This window comes from Camelina sativa, chromosome 19 (genome assembly GCF_030686135.1).
Source record: "Camelina sativa cultivar CO46 ecotype springtype chromosome 19, ASM3068613v1".
Taxonomy (NCBI): domain Eukaryota; kingdom Viridiplantae; phylum Streptophyta; class Magnoliopsida; order Brassicales; family Brassicaceae; genus Camelina; species Camelina sativa.
The window spans coordinates 921,033-945,061 of NC_141898.1; the positions used below are offsets into that span (position 1 = coordinate 921,033).

General features: G+C 37.9%; 8 protein-coding genes and 1 long non-coding RNA gene across 13 annotated transcripts; 4 read left to right on the plus strand and 5 right to left on the minus strand.

Annotated features, from left to right (window-relative positions):
* Positions 1-47: 47 nt before the first annotated feature.
* Positions 48-654, plus strand: LOC147920032 (uncharacterized). Its single transcript, XR_015590988.1, has 2 exons — positions 48-327; positions 493-654. It is a non-coding gene; the product is annotated as an uncharacterized LOC147920032 (long non-coding RNA).
* A 413-nt stretch (positions 655-1,067) lies between these two features.
* On the minus strand, positions 1,068-5,133 carry LOC104763868 (T-complex protein 1 subunit zeta 1). Its single transcript, XM_010487261.3, has 15 exons — positions 4,700-5,133; positions 4,523-4,586; positions 4,111-4,246; positions 3,723-3,874; positions 3,583-3,630; positions 3,367-3,459; positions 3,123-3,229; positions 2,901-3,015; positions 2,736-2,822; positions 2,238-2,442; positions 2,036-2,130; positions 1,880-1,948; positions 1,688-1,795; positions 1,474-1,592; positions 1,068-1,360 (listed from the first exon to the last, which is right to left on the minus strand). Exons 1-15 carry the CDS (start codon positions 4,831-4,833, stop codon positions 1,285-1,287), a joined length of 1,608 nt encoding a protein of 535 aa, XP_010485563.1. The 5' UTR covers positions 4,834-5,133; the 3' UTR covers positions 1,068-1,284.
* Positions 5,115-8,731, minus strand: LOC104763871 (ubiquitin receptor RAD23c). The gene is made up of 12 exons (XM_010487263.2): positions 8,399-8,731; positions 7,640-7,801; positions 7,493-7,543; positions 7,252-7,319; positions 6,984-7,139; positions 6,716-6,893; positions 6,415-6,561; positions 6,250-6,315; positions 6,101-6,148; positions 5,895-6,007; positions 5,665-5,752; positions 5,115-5,537 (listed from the first exon to the last, which is right to left on the minus strand). The coding sequence occupies exons 1-12, from the start codon at positions 8,462-8,464 to the stop codon at positions 5,421-5,423; spliced, it is 1,260 nt and encodes a 419-aa protein (XP_010485565.1). The 5' UTR covers positions 8,465-8,731; the 3' UTR covers positions 5,115-5,420.
* A 146-nt stretch (positions 8,732-8,877) lies between these two features.
* Positions 8,878-10,465, minus strand: LOC104763870 (LOB domain-containing protein 41). The gene is made up of 2 exons (XM_010487262.3): positions 9,849-10,465; positions 8,878-9,684 (listed from the first exon to the last, which is right to left on the minus strand). Exons 1-2 carry the CDS (start codon positions 10,036-10,038, stop codon positions 9,074-9,076), a joined length of 801 nt encoding a protein of 266 aa, XP_010485564.1. The 5' UTR covers positions 10,039-10,465; the 3' UTR covers positions 8,878-9,073.
* Positions 10,466-11,457: 992 nt separating this feature from the next.
* On the minus strand, positions 11,458-13,404 carry LOC104763872 (uncharacterized). 2 transcript variants are annotated; one of them, XM_010487264.3, is made up of 4 exons: positions 13,264-13,404; positions 12,712-12,905; positions 12,544-12,613; positions 11,458-12,177 (listed from the first exon to the last, which is right to left on the minus strand). In XM_010487264.3, exons 1-4 carry the CDS (start codon positions 13,273-13,275, stop codon positions 11,899-11,901), a joined length of 555 nt encoding a protein of 184 aa, XP_010485566.1. In that variant the 5' UTR covers positions 13,276-13,404; the 3' UTR covers positions 11,458-11,898. The 2 variants fall into 2 exon arrangements, with proteins under 2 accessions (XP_010485566.1, XP_087357917.1); XM_087501791.1 differs by having other exon boundaries at positions 13,155-13,336.
* Positions 13,405-14,257: 853 nt separating this feature from the next.
* Positions 14,258-15,948, plus strand: LOC104763874 (small ribosomal subunit protein eS7y). Of its 2 annotated transcripts, none has more exons than XM_010487267.3 (5): positions 14,258-14,394; positions 14,917-15,001; positions 15,103-15,176; positions 15,260-15,566; positions 15,661-15,948. In XM_010487267.3, the coding sequence occupies exons 2-5, from the start codon at positions 14,927-14,929 to the stop codon at positions 15,775-15,777; spliced, it is 573 nt and encodes a 190-aa protein (XP_010485569.1). In that variant the 5' UTR covers positions 14,258-14,394; positions 14,917-14,926; the 3' UTR covers positions 15,778-15,948. The 2 variants fall into 2 exon arrangements, with proteins under 2 accessions (XP_010485569.1, XP_010485570.1); XM_010487268.3 differs by having other exon boundaries at positions 14,306-14,381.
* Positions 15,932-18,241, minus strand: LOC104763873 (mannose-6-phosphate isomerase 1). Of its 2 annotated transcripts, none has more exons than XM_010487266.3 (5): positions 17,675-18,241; positions 17,344-17,511; positions 16,793-17,002; positions 16,447-16,713; positions 15,932-16,356 (listed from the first exon to the last, which is right to left on the minus strand). In XM_010487266.3, exons 1-5 carry the CDS (start codon positions 18,011-18,013, stop codon positions 16,042-16,044), a joined length of 1,299 nt encoding a protein of 432 aa, XP_010485568.1. In that variant the 5' UTR covers positions 18,014-18,241; the 3' UTR covers positions 15,932-16,041. The 2 variants fall into 2 exon arrangements, with proteins under 2 accessions (XP_010485568.1, XP_087357918.1); XM_087501792.1 differs by having other exon boundaries at positions 17,344-17,548; positions 17,675-18,194.
* Positions 18,242-19,020: 779 nt separating this feature from the next.
* LOC104763875 (delta(7)-sterol-C5(6)-desaturase 1-like) lies at positions 19,021-21,175 on the plus strand. Its single transcript, XM_010487269.2, has 3 exons — positions 19,021-19,798; positions 20,107-20,412; positions 20,595-21,175. The coding sequence occupies exons 1-3, from the start codon at positions 19,567-19,569 to the stop codon at positions 20,906-20,908; spliced, it is 852 nt and encodes a 283-aa protein (XP_010485571.1). The 5' UTR covers positions 19,021-19,566; the 3' UTR covers positions 20,909-21,175.
* Positions 21,176-22,019: 844 nt separating this feature from the next.
* LOC104763876 (putative Delta(7)-sterol-C5(6)-desaturase 2) lies at positions 22,020-23,509 on the plus strand. 2 transcript variants are annotated; one of them, XM_010487270.3, is made up of 4 exons: positions 22,020-22,335; positions 22,433-22,738; positions 22,820-22,859; positions 23,035-23,509. In XM_010487270.3, the coding sequence occupies exons 1-4, from the start codon at positions 22,116-22,118 to the stop codon at positions 23,294-23,296; spliced, it is 828 nt and encodes a 275-aa protein (XP_010485572.1). In that variant the 5' UTR covers positions 22,020-22,115; the 3' UTR covers positions 23,297-23,509. The 2 variants fall into 2 exon arrangements, with proteins under 2 accessions (XP_010485572.1, XP_087357919.1); XM_087501793.1 differs by having other exon boundaries at positions 22,820-22,910; positions 23,012-23,185.
* Positions 23,510-24,029: the final 520 nt, after the last annotated feature.

Here is a 24,029-nt window from a genome sequence, read left to right on the forward strand (position 1 = left end):
GAGCAAAGTTATTCCAACAGTTAATAATTCCCAACAGTTGTTTATGTAAATTAAGCAAAAGTGTTAGAGAACAAACGTATCAACTGTTGGAATAACTGTTGGGAATTATTAACTGTTGGAATAACTTTGCTCTCTAGACACATTTGCTTAAACAAAGACAATACGTTTTGGAAGTTTTTGGAATAGTAGTTCTTAAATACGCGTATAGACTTTGTTCTCTAATCGAGAGGTTAAAGTCTATCATTTTTGGAAGTATTGATAAGGAAGGAAAGTGGGAGGAAGAAGCATTAACGTCTTATCACCGTAAACCCATGAAAGACCTTAAGGGTAAGATTTTCAATTTTTCGACCTTAGATTCATCGGATCTCTAAAGTTTAGCTTCTACATTTGGGTGTAATCAATCCCAATTTTGATTATTTTCGAACAAAATCGGAAGAACCCTAGAGTTTCTGGGTAATTTCTAATTATTGCAATCTGAAATTGATCTGTTAGAGAGAACAAAGGGAATGACAAATCGAGGCAACGACAATTAGAGGGAGAAGAGGAGGAAGAAGAGAGATAACCGGTTTAATTTTTGGTATGATATGGTTAACAGAAAACCGAATTTTTTTATATTAAAAGTTAATAATTAATTAGATAACCGGTTTAAAATTGGAATTTTGATTTTGTTGAAAAATAGCAAGAATATAACAACACTTATTACTTTGGGTTTTAAATGACACGTTTTTATTATTTCGTCTATTTTTATTCTAATCCAAAATAATTGGGTATAAACGTCTAAATAAAAATAATATTCAATTTTTTTTGTCATTTTTCTCTATTTTGTTTTATACAAACAAATTTTAAGTCTCAAACAATAATTATACTCATAATATTTTATTTAAATCGATTTATCACGGCGAATTGGTACATAGTTAGGGTTATACAAGATTAGAATGTTGTGGTTGAGATTACTTTACAATTAATTTCTCTATTTTTTTCAGAATTCGCTCATATTATTCAGTTTCGATTCAAACATTCATCCTTACTGAAAACAATGATGCATGCCTACTACAAACAAGAGTATATTAGTCCTTAGAAACCAACCACTCTCAAGATATACATCATGTTTTTGTGATACAAAAAGTTAGATCCAAAATTATCTAATGACAAACAAAAGATAACAAGTAAAAAAGAAATACTCAAAAAGAAATAATATTTCACATACTAATGCTCAAAATACCAAAGGAAAAAAACTAAACCAAGTAGAAAGTAAAAAATTGGAAAACAAAGAGACGAGTCTTTTTAAGTAGGCTTCCTCATATTTCTTCCTGCACGAATCACTTCATCCACTAATAGCAACTGCGAAGCAATGACCGGCCTGCAAAATATAACCAAACAACCGTTTTAACTGCCTGACAACTGAATTAAAGACTCCATTATTTTTAAATGCCAAATTTTAGCGTTGAGTTGCCATTTTGGCTTCGCACATACCCTGAATTGATAAGTTGGCGCTTCACTGAGTAATTGTCGAAAATTCCAGCAAGCAGAGGGTCTACGGGTTCTCCATCCTGTAGGTTTAGTCCCACAACGTTTCCTTTATCATGCTCACTCTGTATAAACATTAAAATCCAGTAAATAAACCTAAACAGAATCTTTAATAGAGCATAATCGATAGTGGCAGATGAGGAAAACACAAGTCTAATACCGTTAGAGAAATGATAACGTCTTGAGTGTCAATCCCAGCATTTTCGGCGAGTGTCTTGGGTACCACGAGAAGGGCGTTGGCAAAAGCTTCAACACCGAGTTGAGCACGCTGCAATTTGCCCACAATTAACATTAGCAACCGGAAAAAAATAAGAACTGGTATTGGAGCAAAGGGAATTTACTTTATACTTACCCCTTGAACGGTTTTCTTGACTTCATTGATCAAGTGTTGTCTTGCTGCAACTTCAAAAGCTCCAGCTCCCTACGGAAAGAGACAGATGTCAATAAACCAAAACAATCACACTGAAGTAGCAATATATTTAATCCTTGTAGACAAGAAGGTACTTACTAATACGACACACTCATCTTCTAAGGTATTCTTCACTGATCTTAAACCATCACGGACAGCGTCTTTAATTTGAGCAATAGTGTGGTCGTTAGGCCCTATAAAAAGAAAACAAATTTAAATCATAGATGATCAGTGACCAGGCGTATAAAATTAAGCAAAATAGACCTTAGCTGCCAAGAGATAAAAGATATGCCCTTTGTACCTTTTATGAGGATAGTACATGAATGAGGATTCTTCACTTGCTCGACAAATGTATACTTCTCCTCTCCAAGAACATGCTCATAAACAAGTCCAGCCCAACCAAGAGAATCGGCGGTCAAATCATCAACTGAGTTCACAGCTTCTCCACCACATGCCAAAACCAAACGTTCCATGTTCCTCCTCTTTGCTCTTCTAAGGGCGATTATCTGGAGATACACATTCAACATATATAAGGAAACGGAAATATAATTCGGCTGTAAGCCTGTAACAACTTGTAGACACGAGAAACCGAGTACAAGACAAGAAACAAGCTTATTACAAGAACCAGGCATCTGCATCTAGGTGAATACTCTTAGTGGATAACCTTTTCTCTATTTGGTTTAAAATCATTTTGTCTTTACATTAAATTAGTTCACTTGATTTCACAATATTTTTCTAGATTTTCTATACTTTTCTAGCAATCAGATGCTGAAAAAAGAAAAAACTAATCATAGCTTACCCCTTCTCGAGCAAGAAGATCCAATGACGGGGGATCAATACCCTTTTGATTTATGATAACAAAGCTGTTATCATTACCAGCACACACCTGCAAGAGAAGAAGAACAAGTAAATATCTGAAAGAATACAGCATATGGCTTGGAGGTAGTAGCGGTTTCAAACTCACCTTGTTCTTCAGCTCAATAATTTTCTGAACTCTTTCATCAACGGAACGTCGCTCAGCAGTAACCATGGCTTCCCTCTGTTCCGCATTTGAGTAGAAAAATCCTGCATTAATTTCACTGATATATACGAAGTTAGGCTACAAAAGCACAAATACATAGGATAGCTCATCTAACTTCTTCTTTATATGTCTTCAACCAATCAACTAGAGATTTGTATTACGTACCTCTTCTCATACTCTAGTGACACATTGCAAGTCAGGATGTGACAATTTTCCGCACGTCGCTTCATGTCAGGGTGTCTTGAACCATGATCAAGAACAAGCCCCTCAACCTAATACAAGAGAAACAATCTGTGTTATATTCACAACAGGTAAAGATGACAATTATGATTCCATACACAAGTTATTTTACTAGTGTGAAAATCCACAAATTCTGACTCAAGAAATTTACTGTAAAACAAAGGCATACCAATCGTGTGTCAACATCAAATTTATGGGGCATGTGCATAATCTCAACCATAAACAGATCAATAGGTTCCTCAGGCTTCCGAATGCAGAGAACCTGTTAAATGCGGGAGTTAGCTAATTAGAAGAACCAAAATAGATCCATAGATTAGTTTTCGTATATGTGAAAAAAGCATGATGATATTCAATGAGAGCTATCATCACTCATCAGTAAACTTACCGAGTTAACAACGATATCAGTCAGTTGGTCAGCTAAGCCTTCATACAACTAAGTAAGCCAGAAAAAAAAAAGCTAGTCAGAAAGCAAAGAGAAGAGTCGGTGATAACAAAAACATAAAGATACCAGCAAACAAAGAATACCTTTGTTCTTAGCGTTGTCCTGGCAACCATTTTCAGGATCTCCATGTCAGGCTCATCACCCATAACCACAGGTGTCTTGAAAGTTTCGAGAAATTGGAGAGTAGCTCTTTTAGCAATCTCGAAACCATCAACTAAGACACGTGGATGCATTCCTGAGACAAATATAAACCTTTCATTAGGACCTTTTCTCACTGAAAGTAACCAAAACATGACAAGGTAGCAGAACTAAAGAAGAAAGGTATTATATGTTAACCATGACATACAGATTAAGAAAATAAAAAGGCATCAGATCCAGACTAAATATATAAGACAGACATAGAGAAGCATAAAACTACCCAAATCAGCAACAAATCAAAGTAAAATGCAGAGACAAGTTAGTTTGGCTAACCTTCATCGATGCAACGCTCGGACTGTTTCATAAGCTCACCAATGAAGATGACAGTGCAAGTAGTACCATCACCACTTATGTCATCCTGTGCAACAGCTGTCCTCGCAATCATAATGGCAGTTGGATTTTGAATTTGCTGAAAAGATAAGCAAGTGACCACCACTGTAAGAATCAAAGTTATCCATTTAGACCAGTCCCTGATCTAAAGATCAGCTAAACCTAAGTAGGGTTTAACATGTCTTCGACCAAAACGAACCAAATTACATGGCACAGCCATAATAAACAGACTTCATATAATAAACAAGTAGGCATAATCCTAGCGTTTTACAAGCTTCTGGAGACACTCTAGATTCTAATCAATCAATCAACAAGATCTAGCATATTTATTTTATTCTACTTGAATCGGACATACCATTTCTTTTAAAAGCGTGTTTCCATCCTTGGTAAGCTTGATATCACCGGAACCACCAACAAGCCTACAAAGAGAGTGATCGATAAAATCGCGTGAAAATGAATATATATATATATACAGTGAGAGTGAAGAGACGAAGGAATAAAGCATAGATCCATCAAGAGCGAAGAGAGTTACATCTTGATAGTTCCCGTAGGACCGAGATTGGACTTGAGTACATCCTGTAAACCCTTAGCGGCGTTGATGGTCATATGAAGCGCGGCTGATTTGTTGAGAACCTCCGCATTAGGATTCAGAACGCGCACAGACATTTTCGATTATGAGAGATCGAAACAAAGTTGAAAGAGAGGAGAGGGGAGAGAGGTTGTAGATTTCTAGGGCTTTTCTTCTCTTCTGTGGGAGCTTCAGTGAGATGAGTTTTTTTCGTGAGGGCTCCAGAGAAGAAGATGCGAGTGAGAAAACCTCTTAAAAAGGCATTATGAGTAGAGTAAACGACGTCGTATTAGCAAAGCGTAGAACTCTATTTGCTCTAGAGACATCTGAGTAATAATCAGCGAAGAGCCGAAGACCAATAATGTCAATTTCTGAGAAATTTGAACTTAATGCATCCTGGTGAGGATAACTTACATTAATTTTATATATATTGTTACTATTTAGATACATATACTAAACATTACAATTTTGTAAAAGTAGGGACTAACGACGATCAAAGACAATACAAAGAAAGAGCAGAGAAGCTCCATTTTAAACTGAGAACTGAGCCATGAGCATAGACAAAGTGACGGAGATCCAAGGAAATGTCGTCTCTGGTTCAAATTTGGCATCCCACAAATATATATATAGGTAAACATATGGACCATTGACAAGAATAGAGAAAGGTAAGTTTTACTGTAGAAGCTTATTCCTCGAACTCATGCATGTGATCTAAAAGATAGTTTGCAGCCAACTCTTCGTTCTTGTTGCACGCAAAGAACACTTCCAATACTAGTGCTCTCTCGAATCCCATTGCTTCAAGCTGTTTTATCATCAATTCGAAACCGAGTTGGTCCATAAAAAGGGTGATAAAAACACTGTTTCTAAGGGGGAAGATCGAAGTTCTACAAGTGGAGAAAAGAGGGAGACAGAAAGAGAAAGGAACATACCCGTTCAATTGCTTCGCGTTCCTCAGGTGTGACTTGAATCGCTTGTGGCTGTGGCATCTCCGCCGCCAATTGGCCAAGGATATTGCCACTGAATTATACAGTGCAGAAATTATCCAAAAGGGGAATCACGGCTTAGGTAATCAAATGCCTCATAGTGTTTTGGTTTTAATGTGTATTACATATGAGTCATAATCGTAAAATAATCATCATAACACCAGGATTATACATACCTCTCACCACCTCCTTCAACAGGTTCATTTATTAAGCGTAAGAAGTCAGCCTGGTGATCTTGAATCAACCGCATCAAGTTTGGGTTTTGCTTTCCCAGTTCCTGAAGCATAGGCTGCAGAAAACGCGTGGATAAAATCATTTGAAGCGAGATATTCAATGGAAACTGACAATGATTTCAGTTCTTCTGTGAAATGGATCAACATACCTGCAGAACTTGAGGATTTGCTTGCACCATCGCTCGCAGAGCTTGGAACTAATATACACCAGAATAAAAGTATTTACGTAACACATTGATGTCTGATATACTCATTCTGTAAACAAGTGTAAGAAAGAAAAAGAAAAAACAGTTTATACCTGTTGGCTGTTGCGCAGGAAATCAAGTGTTCCGGCACCAGGATTTCCGCCAACATTTGGCAAGCCCTGTCAAAGATAAAGATAAAGAGTATATTTAGTTACACACCCATATATAATGTAGAGTTTGAATGAACCAAGTCCGCTTTCTATCTTAAGGTGTATTACCTGTGGGAAGAGATCTAACGGATTTGCAGTAGGACCACTTGCGGGTGCTGCTGCGGGTTGCTGAGTCTGTGCTGGAGGATTTGCTGGCTGTCCACCACTAGCTGGAGCACGGAAAACTGCTGGAACTTCAGCTTGCTCAGGGATCCCCTAAGACACAAATTTCGATGTTAAAATTATATATTCTCATTATAGGCATAGTGATTAGTGAGGCATCGTGATTATGACCAAAACATGCCTCTTAGACAAAGTTGCATGAAAGGACACAAATCTACAGCAAATTCATAGAAATAAATGAACTCACAGAGTAAAGATATTCCACAGCTCTTTCAGGGTTATTAAATGCAGCACGGAGTGCACGAACAACAGTGTCACGATCCCAGGTTCCTCCACCCATGTCAAGAATTTGCTGAATGGTACTGTCTAAATTACTTCCAGCGGCTAGATTTGATGCTGCTTGTCCGTAAATATCACCTTGACTTCTATCTCAACCAAAACAAATAGGAAACATAAAAAGAGTAGGTTAATTTCTGAATTGTGCAGAAGATTTAGATATCAAAGATACTACTAACCCCACAGGAGCCGAGTCTGCTGCAGGAGTGCTTGCGGGCACAGGTTCAGTTACAGCTACAGGCACAGGTTCAGGTACATTCACAGTTTCAGTTGCAGGTGTGGGCAGCGGTGTCGGTGCAGGTGGTGGCGGACGTGTCGGTGCAGGGTCCACTGGTCTGCACAGTTCAAGAATTGGGGATTGAAAATTATTGTTAGGATAGAACGTAACCACAACTTTTTCAGACAGAATCCAGAAAATCTCAAACAGTACTTGTCTCGAAAACTCACGTTGCTACAGAAGCAGCGGTCTGAGTAGAAACTGAAGGCTGTGATGTTGAGGGTGGTATTGACTTGGCCTGAACCAACACAAAAGGTAGATCAATCAACAAACAAGAAGATAAAGTTTCTAAAACAACATTTGATACTTTCGTTTCATTAATCACTAGTTGCTGAGGCAAGAGTTTTATAAAATCCCAAGTTGCAGCATCTCAGCCTTTATAATGATGTGATAACAACAGAACCGACTCACCTGCGGTGTGCCAGCAGATGCACTAGATGCTCCAGTTGAAGCAGGTTTACTCTACATGTTTAGCAGCAGAGAGAAAAGATGAGAATCTGGTTATTATAATAAAAACTAAACAAGAGAATTACTTTTGTTTCGAGATCCAAAACGCACCTTGGCCATCATAATGACAATAAAACTGTTCTCAGCAACTTTGTTCTCCTCAATTGTTTTCTCATCTTTAAGAACTTTACCTTGGTGAATAAGCATCAGTTTCGCAGCAGGATATACATCCGCACCCTGTACAGTCTCTATGTTCTTCTTCACATCAGCAACCTGAATGTAAATATTTCACCATCAATAATAGTCAAATGCATTAAAAGATTAGAAAAAATGTCCGTTACAACTACAACCAACAAACTAGTAACCTAGAGGATTCGGTATGCCCTAGAGGACTCAAAATAGCAATCAAGGTAACAATGTCTAAAACAATCACCCAAAACAAAAAAATAGAAAGTAAAAGAGCATGGAAGCATAAAGTTCAAACAAGCTAAAGTCAGCTCATCAAATAACGAAAGCTTTTGATATTTAAAACTCTCAGTTCAGTGAAAAAAAACTGTGAAATTCCCAATTGGGAAAACAACTAGGAGAAGCAGGAGAAGGGTAATGGATCCAAACCTAATGAAAAACACAATTCAAATGCAAACGAGATGGGTTTATTTCCCACTACGAACAGTGAAATAACCATACAAAAAAGACTGCTGGTAAGTATAGATTCTCTTAAGAAACCTCGAAATTACCAAAGTCCACTTACAAGAACTTATTCTCAGATCACGAAATAATGTCATAAACCAAACTAAAACCAAATCCAATCCCTCGGATACATATTTAACTAACAAGTAAGGAAACAATCAGTAGAAGAAATTGGCATACCGAATCCTCGGGTTTAACTTCGATCTCAAAGTGAGTCCCCTTGAGAGTTTTCACAAATATCTTCATATCGGCACAATTCCCCTCCCAGTGGTGACCGTTTTCTCCGGCAAAAATTCCGTTCGAATTGATCGCCGCCGGCGAAGTGAGAGAGAAAGCGAGTAGGTAAGAGAGAAAGAAGAAGATCGTGTTCCCTCGATATCTCCTCACTCGATTGTGGCCCGAAGCACATGGCTTCTGCTTTCAACTATGCCAAGTCAGCCGTTCTCAATCCAATGAAAATACGCCACGTCGTCTTGACAGTTTCCTGACTACCGTCCGTCGTCAATAGATAAGCCCAATATGACTCTTGAATATTAAAAGACAGGCCCATAACATTTTAACATCAATCCACTATTGATTTTATTATAATTTTTTCTCTTCTTTTTGGTTCACTGTATTTAATTTTAGCTTTTTTGTTTTAGTAAAAGAAACGAAAGAAATAATAATATCTCAGCCAATTCTTGAATTACTCTCTGCAAATAAGTTTGTACATTATAATAGTTACTGGCTATTCTTTTCTTTGGAAAATTATATTAAAAAGTTACCGACTCGGCTTGACGATGATCAGAGCCGAACCGAATTGAGCTGATTGCGGGCAAAACTTAACTTCTACGGAGAGAGAGATGGAAACGAAGCTCAGAGCATTAGCTCAGTCTTACACGTGCTCTCTTTCTGACACGTGGCAAACACGCCGATCCTTCTCTTCTTCACAGGCGCCACGTCATACGCACGTGACACCGGCTCAAGCCCTAGAGTTAGGTCGAGCTTAATATCGCCGGATCCCTGAACAGCCGGCGGCGAAAATGCCAAAACCTCAGAGGCATCGCTCTCCGACTCCTTACTCTCTCCTTCATGAGCAGCCACTACTTCAGACTGATGACTCAACGACGAATCGTGACTAGCCTCACCGCCGCCGGACTTTCCCTCCGATTCCGCCTGTTTTTCAAGGGCGGCGATCCTCTTAGCCCGGCGAGGTTTCCCTCGTTTCAGATCGGTTGAGCCAGTAGCCGCAGCGGCGGCGGAGTTATCATCTTTGGAGTTATGTCGGATGTCGTAGCTCTTAAGCGGCGGACCTTGGCCAATCGTCGCCGCGTCTGTGGCGATCTCAGTGATCGGCTCTCCTTTCATGACAGCCTCCACGGCGTCTTGACAAAGCTGCCAATTTCCCGACCATAACAAACCCACGGAACCATAGATCGGATTCACAATCCTCCCACAAGCTTCGTGCAACAACGATCGGAATATCCCTGCGGAAATATAAATTAACCCTAATTTGGTTAAAAAAATAACCTACCCCAAACGGTATCGTTTCAAAATAGAATTCACTACTGCCATCTAAAAAACGGCGTCGGTTTTAAACAAAAAGGTCCCTTAAACTTTACGGCGACGTTTCGAATGGAAAACAACTAACCAGGACGAAGGTGATCAGGACCGGCGTTGATGAGGTTCATGAGTCCAGCACGACCATAGAACTTGGCGAGAAAGACGGTAGCGTTAGCTTGGGCTTCAGGAGATTTGATCCAAGACAAACACGGTCTTATACTACAATCCTCGCTACACCCTTTTCGAAGAACTCTGCATCCGTTACAGCTCATCCGCATCTTTGAATTCGATTTGCTTACATTAAAACAACAACTGATCGAAACCCAAACCAACAAAACAGTTGATTGAAACCCTTTTTTTGTCTCTGGTTTATGAAGGTATCTCGGAGATTATGTGGGAGTTGGTGATGAAGATTCGCTAAAATATATAAGAAAGAAGAAGGAAGCTTTAAAGGGGATTGTGTTGCGTTTAAGAAGCCCCTGGGTTTTTGGGGGAGCGGAGAGATTATAAAAGCAAGGGTATGTTTAGAAGAGAGAAGACAAAAGATTTAAACAAGATAAGAAGAGCAGTTTTCTTCTAAAGACAAGGGTGTTTTTGTCTTTTTAATTCATCGAAATCCTTCTAATTTTTCACCCAGAACCGCCGCTGTTTTTTTGCCCTGATTTAAGGTTTTGCTTCTTGTGTTTTCTTCCCCAAGTTTTGTTTTCATCCCCATGCGCGTGTCATACACGTGCCATAGCATTTAAATAACTCTGTCCTTAAATGCTGGATTTTGAAAAGACAGAAGTAACAAAAAAAACACGTGCCTGTCACGGCCGCGCGTGAGAAGTTTGGTCGAGTCGCCACGTAATTTTCATCCAGATGGGATTTGAGTCATTTGAGAGGAGCAATTGGGCCCACGCTTAGCTCCTGGTTTTCTGGAAAAATAATCCCATCCTTATTACACAATACCGCTTTTTAAACTTATGTCCCAAAACTATTGACTGGTTTCCGGTTTCTAGTTTTTTTTTTTAATCTTTTCTTCTTCTCCTCTCACTGTGGGCGGATCTTTTTGTGACTCTGTACGCCGACGGTTTCGTATTAACGTAATCTTAAATCATCTTTAACTAAATTATACATTAAGAAAATTATCTATTTACTCACCTTTTAGTTTAATTTTTTATTCCTCCCACTTCCATCCTCCATAGTTTATTATTAATCAATACTCTATTCTTCCGTAACACCCTTAATTTATGTATACCAGAATATGTTTGCTTTGAGTTTATGGATTCTGTCGTGTTATTTCTGAAAAATCCATGCTAAGATTTTACAACAAAACAAACCATATAGTATTTCACTCATCATCCGGTATCATATTTCCACTGCAATTTTATATCCATGGTTTTTGGGTGTCAATGTTAACTAACTGGTCTTAACTTTTAGGAGTTCAAAACAAAATTCATTAGTGTAATCTAATCTATGGGTTTCATGTAATTAGAAGGTTTTATTCACGACAATATTGAAGGAACCTTCTTCGTTGAACAGACCGTTCGTAACTCCTAAGCGTCACGTTACGTAGTCAACGACGGGTGAGTCTGACTCCCTTTCGGACCCTGCCATTCTTTCCCGTTCCGTTTCTTCTCTAGACAAGACAACTAGAATCTCCAAAGGGAATTTATACAAAGCACTAACATTTTGAATTTCCAAAGAGTACTACAAATACAAAAGCATTAACATTTTTGAACTTATCAAAATTACAAATTACAAAGCTTGTGAATCTCCAAAAAGAAAATAAGAGGAAGAAACGTTACTATACAAAGGAGAACAACACTCCAAATTGCTTTTAATATGTTACAACGAGACTCAAGGAAAAAAAGAAGAAAACTTAACACATCAAGTCTCCATCTTACCTCAAGGCAGATATTTATATACATATGGATAAAATTATCATATACACAACATTGACCTCATCAATAGTAACAAAAAAAAACCTGAAGTAAAAAGCATTAACTGATGATCTTTTAATCCTCTGTTTCCTCATCGTCTTCAAAAATATATATACCTGCTTCAAACACTGGAGTCTTGATTCCGGATTTTTTATATACACTTTGTGAATCTCTCTGTTCCTTCTTCTTCGTCTTCTTCTTCTTCTTCTTCTTCTAGGCCATGGCAGAGATGCTTGAGTTTTGGCGGTCTCTGTTCAAGCAATCAAACCCTTCTACTCTAACAGTTGCTGGCTTCACCCCATACTTCACTCTACCACAACCTCCTCCTTTGACACGAGATGAAGATGAAAGAAGAGGGGAGAGTGAGGGTGAGACAGGGTTGAGTTTCTCATCTCCAAAGCGTGCATCTTGAGTTAAAGGGTTCGCTGCTCTGCTCGGGGGAGAGCCATGAAAAAATGGGTGTGATGAAGCTACAAATGATCCTGATTCCTCCTGTAAAGAAAGAAGAAGACAAGAATCATAGTTTAGACCTCAAATACACCCAATATAAGAACAATGCTTCACAGAATCAACTAAAGATCAATATCTATACGCATCAAAGAATTGATTCCATATGCAAACTAAAACAATGAGGAGCTTTGAAAATCATACATAGTTCGGTCAGGTGAAATCTAATGAAGACGTTATATGGAACACAACATCATAAACCACTTAGGAGCAACTATGTAGCTTAGTGTTGATGACTTCTATACAGAGAACTCCAATTAAGGAAACAAACAAAGGAAGACAAGTGAAAATGCAATTAGACATTGCTTCAACGCGCCACTTTGAAACATACATATTGAAAAAAGAACGAACCTTTCTACGAATTATGTCCAAAAGATCTTCCCCGGCTTTAATATCACATGCATCAGCAGCTCCTGATTGACTGTCGATCCCAAAATAAAAAAAGAGCAAATCAACATTTTGATACCAAAACCATTATGATGTTTAAATGAATAAAAAAGGAAGAGACTTTATATATACCTATAATGTAACCTAAGGGGACGAACAACGTTGTTGGGGCGACGAGGCTTAGGACAAACAACAGAGTCCATTGGATCACAAAAGATGGGAGAAACAAAACCTCTGGATTCGTCACGAGACATGATGAAGGCGTTCTGCTGAAGGTTACAATGATTCATCCTCGAACCACTTTTATCCACAGAAGAACGCCTAATCTGTGCATCAAGACGAAACACAAATTAGTTTTTTGCAATTTGAAATTCATCAGAAGGGATTAGGATATAAAAATGGAGTTTTTTTATTATAAAAACAGAAAATGCCAACGAATACGTTTGACTAAAAGAAACCAATTTTCATAGAAATCAAAGAAACACCAAAAAGAAGTATTTGACTATACTAAAAACGGAATTTTTTTTCACAAGACCCAAAGAAAACGAACAAGATAAAAGATCTACGCAACAAACCCTTTTCAAGGAAAAATCACAAAGAAAACTTCGATCTGTCAATTTCCGCCATTAACGGAGATTAAAGAAGAAGAAGAAGAAGAAGAAGAAGATAGAGAGAAAAGTAAACCTGATAACTCATTCAAGACGACGAAACAGCGGCGATAAGGATGAGAGGGTAGCGAGAGAAAAAAGGAGGAAACAGAGAGAGCGGCTATGAATGCACTTTATAAATGATGCGACTGTAGAACCGAAAAAATGTGAATTAAGGTTTTTGTGAATCAAAGCGATGTCGTTTGGTGATTTTTGCTTATTCACGTCGATTAGTTTTGTAGTTATAGTATTTGTGGACAAATTGTTATATTACTCGTAACGTAAGTCGGTTATATATGTAATTCTCTTATGTCGGCCGCAACTCATTAATTGTGTAACTTATAAACCATCAAACATTTTAATCTGTAGAGTGTTTGCTTTGAATGGTGGTGATCAAAATGTACTGTACTAGGTAACATAGTGCAAATAATTATTTAATGTTTTTACTATAATTTTTATTTATAAAATCTATTATATTTATGGGTAATTGAAATATTTAAAAATTCGATTGTGTAGTATATATATCTATAAAAAAAATTGTATAATAATTAAAATTTAACTTGTGAGAACTATTATAATATCAATCTTATATTATTATATCATATGAACAAAGTGTTTTTAAAATTCATTTTAAAAATTATATGAAAATATAATTAGAGGATATAATTAAGTTAGAAAGATAATATAAATATTTAATTTTGGATGTTAATTGTATTTTTGGAAAAATATAATGGTAAATAAATGTAAATATTTTTAAAAGCTGATGACTAGGCCTAAGCATTCGGGTTCGGGTTTTCGGGTTTTTGGATTTAGACATTTAAAATCCGTTCGGGTTTTTTATATTATCGGATCGGATTCGGGTTTTATCCGTTCGAGTTTGGATAATTCGGATATACTCGAACTCAAACAAACCAAACCATGAACAAAAAAATTTAAGTTTTATTGTTTTATAATTTTTAAAACATTTGTATATATATAAATATTTAACGTTAATTTGGTTATAAACAGTAAAGATTAAATCTAGACCGTCCAAAATAGGGATCTCAAGAAAAACCCTTGATATATAAAGCTTTGCTTCATCAGACTCGTGTCGCCCCTCTCTCTCTCGAAGACGAAAGCTGCGAAAGCCGTAAACTTTTTTTCTCACCTTCAAAGGTTCTCTAACTTGGTACGCATCAAAACGTTTCCTTTCACTGTGTAGTATCGTTTCTGCGTAATCAACGAAATGGGTCTCTTCTTGTATTGAAGGCTAATCAAATCGTCGTGATTTTTTTTCCGCGAAAGTTGTTAGTTTTAGTGAGGTGTATTATTCAGTTAGGGTTTAAAGTAGGTTGATCTGCTTACTTTTGTTTGATCATTGAACGAATAGAGATCTTCCTTTAGGGTTATTTAAGCGTTTTTGTGATAAAATGTCTCTACTTTGTATTTTGCTTTGTAATTTAGTTTTAGGGATAATGAAATTGAGTACTTCTGCTTCAGTGAGCTTTAAAGAAATAATCTTGAACACGACATATATGGGATTTTATTTGTCTGTCCTGATTTTGGAAATGTTGATCAAACCCATTTGAGCAGTCTTTGGATTTAGTTACAAGCTGAAATGTCATTTGCTAGCTTTGAAGTCTCATTACAATCATGTAAGTTACCTTTGTCACCAAATAATGATTTGGCTATCTTTTTGTTTATGTTGTAGATCTGTGAAGATGTTTTCCGCTCAGAACAAGATCCATAAGGATAAGGGTGTGGCACCAACTGAGTTTGAAGAGCAAGTTGCTCAGGTTATTGCTTTCTTGCTTTCCTTGTTGTCTAAATGCTTTGTTTTTTGTTCTTTTAATTGGTTGCTCATTGATAAGAATGTTGATTTCTTTTTATTTTGCAGGCTTTCTTTGACTTGGAGAACACCAACCAGGAACTGAAAAGCGAGTTGAAAGATCTCTACATCAACCAAGCAGTGTATGTTTCTTGTTTTGTTTGGTTGGAAGGATCTTCGTTATGGTTTCCTCACTTAAACTGTCTCCTTTTATTTCTTCATTCAGGCCCATGGATATTTCTGGCAATCGCAAGGCTGTTGTGATCTTTGTTCCATTCAGACTGAGGAAAGCTTTCCGTAAGATTCATCTCCGTCTTGTCAGAGAGCTTGAGAAGAAGTTCAGTGGTAAGGATGTCGTCTTTGTTGCTACCAGAAGAATCATGCGTCCCCCCAAGAAAGGCTCAGCTGTTCAGAGACCACGCAACAGAACTCTTACTTCTGTCCATGAAGCTATGCTCGAGGATGTCGCTTACCCTGCTGAGATAGTAGGAAAGCGAACCAGATACCGTCTTGATGGCACCAAGGTCACCAAGGTAATGCCAATGAGTTTAAAACCTCATTGATCTTCTTCAAGTGCTTTAATAAACTAGCCTTGAACAATGTCTCATCCCTTTTATCTTTGGGCAGGTCTTTTTGGACATTAAGCAGAAGAACGACACTGAGTACAAGCTGGAGACAATGATTGGCGTATACAGGAAACTTACAGGAAGAGATGTCGTTTTCGAGTACCCAACTGAAGCTTGAAGAGATGAATGGTTGTTTTATTCATTTTTGTCGGATAGAATGCTTTTGGTTGTGTTTGCTTGTTTGGGAGTAAAACTCTGTTTTAGCATCTTTGCAATCGTTTGTTCACAAGACCCTTTTGTTCTGCTAGCATTCATGGTTTAGAAACATCATATCAAAAAAATTCCCATATCGAATTTGTTATTTTAGGGCACAATTGTGATTTTGACACTTCAATTAAATCATACAATAACTGAAAATAAATACTTGTGTGTAGTTGTTTCACTATAGAGAATACAAAAACCTACTGTTCACTCCTGCTCTGTACAACTTCAAGTCGGATGAAGACCTCAAGTGAATCTCGGTATCCGCAGGCACAAATAAAACATCTCCCATTGAAATCCCATCTGCTGAAGCTTCTGTAGACATTCTTCCTTCACCTTGGAGAACAAGCAGAAGAGACGGGCCTGGAACAGAGGGAAACACCGTGGAGGCTCCAGAGGGAAGATCACACAGATCAACTTCAAACTCTTCAAAAGGCGGGAGGTATCTTGTGATGTATGGTCGAATCCTTGATCCCTTTAGAATTTCAGGATATCCCTAAAACTCAGAAATAAGACCTCAGTAACCCATCTGTAAACTAACTTTGTGTTGTGATATTGAGTTTAATTTTAAAATTTAAGGGTTTACCAGTTTATATGAGAGCATGGAACAGAGTGATTGAATATCCAGAGGCTTGGAAGTGAGGCCAGCTCTTACTACATTGTCTGAAGTCGCCATGACCTCAATGCACTCACCGAATAAATATGCATGGGGCTCGTTTGCACCGAGGTACAAGGCTTCGCCGGGATTGAGCTTCACATAATTGAAGAAGAATGCAGATATGACTCCAATATCATTTGGATATTGCTTCTCTAGCTTCAGAACAAGTCGTTCCTTGTCTGTCAGTTGGCGTTCCTGCGTAAATTGAGAAGGTTTCAGGCAGTGGAATTCACAAAGTAGAAGTAGACGGTAACAGGGCAGTTAGATGACTGACCTGACTCTCCAGATGCAGACGGCGTTTTAGTTTGAATACGATTTTCTTGGTTGTATCGGGATCTGCAGACATTAGCAGGGTGAAGATTGTTCGGACAACAGATTTCACTTTTTCCTCATCATGTTCACTGATGCAGAACACTTGGTTTGCTTCTTCACTCCCAACAAGTTCTTCAATCTCTGGAATAGCCCGAATGACACTCTTAAGCTCCTGCAACATTGGTACGTAAAAAAAGAAACTAAATCATTCAGTTCTAAAAAAGATAACAATTCTAGAGTTACGTAAACTGAAAAACATATACAAAAGATTTCATAGAGCTTCCCTCCAACTTATTTGCACAGTTTTGGTAATGTGATCATATTTGAGATATAACCAGAGAACCTTAGGCTCAAACTTAGAGCAATAGAGGAGGAGACACTACAGTCACTAAACTCATCATGGAAATTAGACGAACAGACCAAGCAAACATGATTGTCAAAATTAAGAAACTAAGTGGGCCATTGCATAGGTTCATCTCTTATGTCAAGACTTGAAGAAATGAGAAATGATACCTGAAGAGGTATAAACCCACAGAGAGCCTCGAATTGGGTATAGGCCAAAGCCATTTCAGGTTTGTGATTGTCGTCTTTATAAAGATTAGGATGAGCTTTGTGCATTTTCTTTGCTAATTTCTTATCAGGATGTGCTTGAATCGACAAAGCCCTTGCCACCGACAACACCTACCCGAAATTTACAAAATTTTGAAATCACACAATTCTGCAACTCACAAAACATAAAAAGAACTCAACAGTACAGATTCAAAATCCATATCAGACCAAAGGATCAAAATGCAGAGACTTTGGTGAAATCGAACAATGTGGCAATGTATAATAAAGTCAGTACCTTGAAGAGAAAAGGGAGATCGCAACCCCATTTCTCCAAAACCCTATTACCAAGTGATTTTGGGTTTTCAGCAATCCACGATCTGAGGGTCACGCCATTGGATCCATCAGCATCCTCCAAGTAACTCGGACCGGACTCGTGAGTCCCCATCCAAAGCTCAGCGTAAGGTCGTGTGGGATCGATCTGAACATCTGAGTTGGCCGCATAAACCCTGTAAACGAGTGAATCCGATCCAATTTTGCCCCAATCGTAATCCTTAACGGAGCATCTCAACCGGCGAAGCCGTCGTCGATCCGCTTCACAACCGCCATTAGCCTTAACGACAGTTACGATCTCCATTCACACGATCACGAATCTCTAAATCCGTGTCTCGGAGATATGTAAAAATATCTAAAAACTATATTATAAGCTAAGCGCCCATGTCAATGGAAGACTCAGAGCTTTTCTCTTTACCCGAATCGTGGAAAAATTTTCAAGTTTTTATAAACAGAGGAAGGTATGATTGCAAATTCAAAAGTGTGGGGGTCAAAACTTGGAAACAATTATAAATGTGGGGTTGAGATGTTTAGCTTAAGAAAGTGGGAAAAGTGACAGATGTTATGAGAAATCACGTGTTTTGCCGACGGAATTAACGTCCATCCGTGGTTAGTGGGCCGTTTGCTAGCTGTCCACGTGGACTCTTATGCTGACTCACACTCTCTCACGTCTCAATTACATTCGATAGTTTTTTACTAAACCGACAAAATGTAACCGAATGAATCAATCAACAATGTTCAAAACGTTCTCGTTCTCATTATTGTGGTACGATAATTCCAAATTCATTCTTTTTATTCAATAAATGTTAAAGGGCTTAATCTATGTTAAGAAACATATAAAAATGATACCAGAATAAAATCTAATTTTAAAACGGAAAAAACACTCAGGCCAATGCGTTTGTGTGAGTATTTAAACCATATCGTTGTATACGTCATACATCCAACACGAAACAGTAATAACTATAGATACGTAACTGAAATGTTCAAAAGTCGTTCATGGTTTAATTATAAATGAGCAAAATATAGTATACTGAACTAATCAAGTTTCTATAATCTGAACTTCGTATTTGAGAACTTTTGGTTTGGGTTTTATGTTTTGGGCCTTATGTTAGTAGCCCATTAAAATATCTGGGGGAAGGGGTCCAATACGGCGTTGCCGTATGATTCGTTCTGACGGCGGGTGGCGCTCGTGCCCTTCCACGTGCGGGCACGTCATCTCATAAATATAGACTAGCAACAAGTACAACAACAACTGTACAAATTGGACCAACAAGCATCTTTTTATACCTCCGCGTTGGAAATCTATCTATCAACTCCTACTTCTTTCTCTCTTACAACGACAACTCCCCCTTAGCTTTTACTTCTTTTAATAAATGTCATCCCTATATTATACTATTTCATAATGAAACACCCATACCTTTATTTTCTTGTACAACCATAAATCTAGAAACATGCGAAAGAGTCAGTTTTCGAAATGTGTTTTGGTTTACTATATGACACATGTTGAATATTCTCTCAACCTTTTTTCATTAACATGGTGAATATTCTCTGTATTGGTGACGTGGGTTTATTATATTACAATATACAAAGTATAAGGTGTAATATGTAAATATAACAAAATACGGGGTCGAAAAACGAAATACAGCTGTTTCGATAAAACCGAACCAAAGAATTGTCCCATTTGATGAACAATGACATGAGATGAGAGAGAGAGGGATAGACAGATTAGATTAGTCATAGTCAAAACATCAAAGCATGCGCATGAACTAGTGTTCCGATTCAGGAAAGAAAAAGGTAAAGTACAAAGGCGAAATCTTTTTTTGGTGTTTTCCGGCACCGATCTTTTCCCGATTTGACATGGCGGCGGCGGTGGAGAATGCGTATCTGATGCAGTTTGTGGACGAAACCTCTTTTTACAACCGGATCGTTTTGAGCCATCTTTTGCCTTCGAATCTTTGGGAACCTTTGCCTCATTTCCCTCAGACGTGGCTCCGTAATTTCCTCGCCGGAACCCTACTCTACTTCATCTCTGGCTTTCTCTGGTGCTTCTACATCTATTACCTTAAAATCAACGTTTACCTTGCCAAAGGTCTCTGCTTTCTACTTTTCTTCTTCTCATTATGCTTCAGAATTTTTTTTCATTTTAGGAAAAGGGCTTCTTCCTTGTACTGTTCTGTGATTTGGATTTAACCCTAGTATAAAACAATGTCTCTTGATGTGGATGTGATATAACTTCTTGTGCAACCAATAAGAACTCTTACATCTTCTTCTACATTATTACTTTGGCATTTAACTCCAGAAAAAAAAAAAAAAAAAGATTGAGATATCTCTAAGCTTTTGTCTTAGTTTTGAAATCTTTGATTTATTAATTTATTTGATCTGCTTTTTTTGTTTCAGATGCTATTCCGACAATAAAGGCTATGGGTTTGCAAATGTATGTGGCGATGAAGTCTATGCCTTGGTACACTCTTCTTCCAACTGTCTCTGAGTATATGATCGAGCATGGTTGGACCAAATGCTACTCTAGACTAGGCGAATTCGGCTGGATCCTCTATTTTGTTTACATTGCCATCTATCTTGTTTTCGTTGAGTTTGGTATTTATTGGATGCACAGAGAGCTTCATGACATTAAGCCTCTTTATAAGCTTCTCCATGCCACCCATCATATCTACAACAAGCAAAATACACTCTCTCCTTTTGCCGGTACGTGTAATTCCTTATACTCTTTTAGTCATGTAAAAAGATTGGTAGCATTCAGTTTCTTACTAGAAAAAAAAAGAGTTAGTGAACATCTGAGAAAGACTTATGCATTAGACTCGGATTGTATCATGGGTTATCAGAGAATGTGACATCTATATATATTTCTTACGTTTTTTTGTTTTCAGGGCTTGCGTTTCACCCAGTAGACGGAATACTTCAGGCTATACCGCATGTGATAGCTCTGTTTATAGTGCCAATTCATTTCACAACCCATATAGGTCTTTTGTTCATAGAAGCTATATGGACAGCAAACATCCATGACTGCATCCACGGAAACATCTGGCCTATAATGGGTGCAGGATACCATACGATACACCACACGACATACAAACATAACTATGGTCATTATACCATATGGATGGATTGGATGTTTGGCTCTCTTAAGGATCCTCTCTTAGAAGAAGATGACAACAAAGATGGCTCCAAGAAAGCAAAGTGAGAACGCCCACTTGGTTTCTTGTCTTTTGTCTGTTTGCTTGCTCGTTCTTTGTTCAAAGTTTCAACTATTCTTGTTCTTCATGTGTCTCTCTCTCTTATTGTTTCCAATCATTTTGTTAGAAACATTGACTGCACATTTTTCTGTCTAGTTTAAATCAGGTAAATGTTTGATCATCTCTGTAAGACTCCATTTTTTTTTTTTTTAACTGTAAACCTTGAAACAATGATTTTGACTTACATTGCCACCCATGGTTGTGGGCTTTGCCAATATCTTCACCACCAACTTATTTAATTTCTGAATAATATTCATTTACGGGTCCGGTTCTGTAGTCTTGGTACACAGACTTAACGGGTCCACGCCTCTCTGTTCTTAATATAATACGATTAGGCCATGCCCAATTATATAGTTGGGCCAGTAGACCCGGTATGTCAAGTTATTATGTTCTCAATCCCAATTCAAGAATGTTGTATCAATAGTGAATCCTTTACTTCGTAAACCCGGTATTTCGGTTTCCAGGGATCGCATTCCATCCGTTGGACGAAATACTTCAGGCTGTACTGCAGCGTGATAGGGCTGATCATCTCACAACACATCTGAGTCTTTTGTTTTTGGGAGAGATATGGACAGAAAGCATCTATGATTGCATCCATAGTAACATCTGCCCTATATATATGATACTATACCACATACAAGCATAACTATGATCATTATAGCAGAAGAAGATGTTTGGCACCCTTAAGGTTCCTTTAGCAGAAGAAGGCAGTTTTCAAGGAGAAAAAAGCAAAGGGAAAATGAATGTTCAATGCTGACATGATCACATTTTCTCTTCTTCATATGTTGTTCTTCTCATGACTCTTAAACTTTTTTAATCACTTTGTTGGAAATTGGAAACAGTGAATCAATAAATTAATGTAAGTCATTTAAATCAGGATGAAAATTAAAACTTACATGATCACATTTCTCTTCTTCATATGTTGTTCTTCTCATGACTCTTAAAACTTTTTTAATCACTTTGTTGGAAATTGGAGTCAGTGAATAAATAAATCAATCACAACATAACCTTCAATAATTAATCATTTAAATATTGTAAGTTGTTATTTTTATCTGAACCTGCTGTAGCTATAAATTAGAGAGTTCCTCCTGCTTGCGATTTATCTCACTATCTAAACATTTTCATTAGCACAGTTTAGCTTTTCTCGGCGATTTCATGGCGGCAGCAGATCATAACCCCTTCGTCAATGAGACCTCTTTTTACAACCAAATGGTTCTGAGTCATCTTTTACCGGCTAGTCTGTGGGAACCTTTACCACATTTCCTCCAGACATGGCTCCGGAATTACCTCGCCGCAAACATGCTCTACTTCATCTCCGGCTTCCTCTGGTGCTTCTACATCTACTACGTTAAACTCAACGTTTACGTCCCCAAAGGTGACATTCTTTGAAATTCCGATGTTATATATATATGTACCTTGAATTTGAAAATATTGTGGTTTAAAGTTCTGTTTCTTGTGTGTTTTGTGTTCAGAATCTATCCCTACAAGAAAGACAATGATTAAGCATATATCTGTGGCAATGAAGGCTATGCCTTGGCAAAGTCTTCTTCCAACTGTCACTGAGTATATGGTCGAACATGGCTGGACCTTATGTTACTCTACAGTTGACCATTTCAACTGGTTCCTCTGTTTCCTCTACATAGCTCTCTATCTTGCTTTAGTTGAGTTTGGGGTTTATTTTATTCACAAAGAGCTTCATGACAATAAATTTCTCTATAAGCATCTCCATGCGACCCATCACATCTACAACAAGCAAAAGACAATCTCTCCATTTTCTGGTATATGTCAAGTTATGTTGTATGATCTCTATAGTGTGACTTCTTTAACTTGACGTTTTTTTTTTTTTTTTGGTTTTCCAGGGTACGCATTCCACCCGTTGGACGGGATAATTCAGTCACTACCGCACGCAGGCCCGGCTCTAGGCATGTGCAGGGAGTGCAAATGCACATGGTCCATTTATTTTTTGGGTTTTTTTCCTTTGATTTTAGGGTCCAATTTTTTTTTTTTTTTTTTACATGAAGAAATAGGGTCCAAATTTTTTTTTAGCTCAGGGTCCAGAAAATAATTGAGCCGGTCCGCACGTGATATCGCTGTTCATCGTACCCATTCATCTCAGATCACACCTGATTCTTCTGTTTTTGGAAGGGTTATGGACAGCAAACATCCATGACTACATCCACGGCGACATCTGGCCAGTAATGGGTGCTGGATACCATACCGTACACCACAAGACATACAAGCATAACTATGGTCACTACACCATATATATGGATTGGATGTTTGGCTCTCTTAAGGCTCCTTTAGCGGAAGAAGAAGACAATTTCAAGGAGAAATAAAAAGTGTGAATGTTCAATGCTCATATGTCTCTTCTTCATATGATCACATGTCTCGTTTTCATATGTTACGTTGTTGTTGTCGTGACTCTTAAACCTTTATAATCACTTTGTTGTACTTAAATAAATAGACATGTGTATGTTGTAATCACTCTTAAACCTCTTTATATGTTGTAATAAAGTACATTATATAAATATTATTATAAGTTTGTTTCATTCGAAATTGTAGCAACAGATCTCAAAGCTCCTCCTTTTGGCCATCTCTCTCTCTCTCTCTCTCTCTCAAACGCATGCCCAGTAACGCTTAAGCACAGTTTGACTACTCTCAGCGCTTTCTCATGGAGGCAGATCATAATCATTTCGTCACTGAGACCTCTTTCTACAACCGAATCGTTCTGAGTCATCTTTTGCCGGCGAGTCTATGGGAAACTTTACCACATTTCCTCCAGACCTGGCTCCGGAATTACCTCGCCATACTCTACTTCTTCATCTCCGGCTTCCTCTGGTGCTTCTACATCTATTACCTTAAAGCTTAAACTCAACGTTTACGCTTTAAGAACCCCTCACCATTGGAGATGGTCTTTACGTCGATATGGGTCAGGTTTTGAATGTCTGTTATTGGTTAGAATAATAATAAAGCCCAAGTTTAGGGCCCATATATATATAGGAGGTTCGTGCGGTAGGGTGACCTATGTAAATCACGATATCTTTTCTCTCTCTCTTCTCCTCTCTCTCT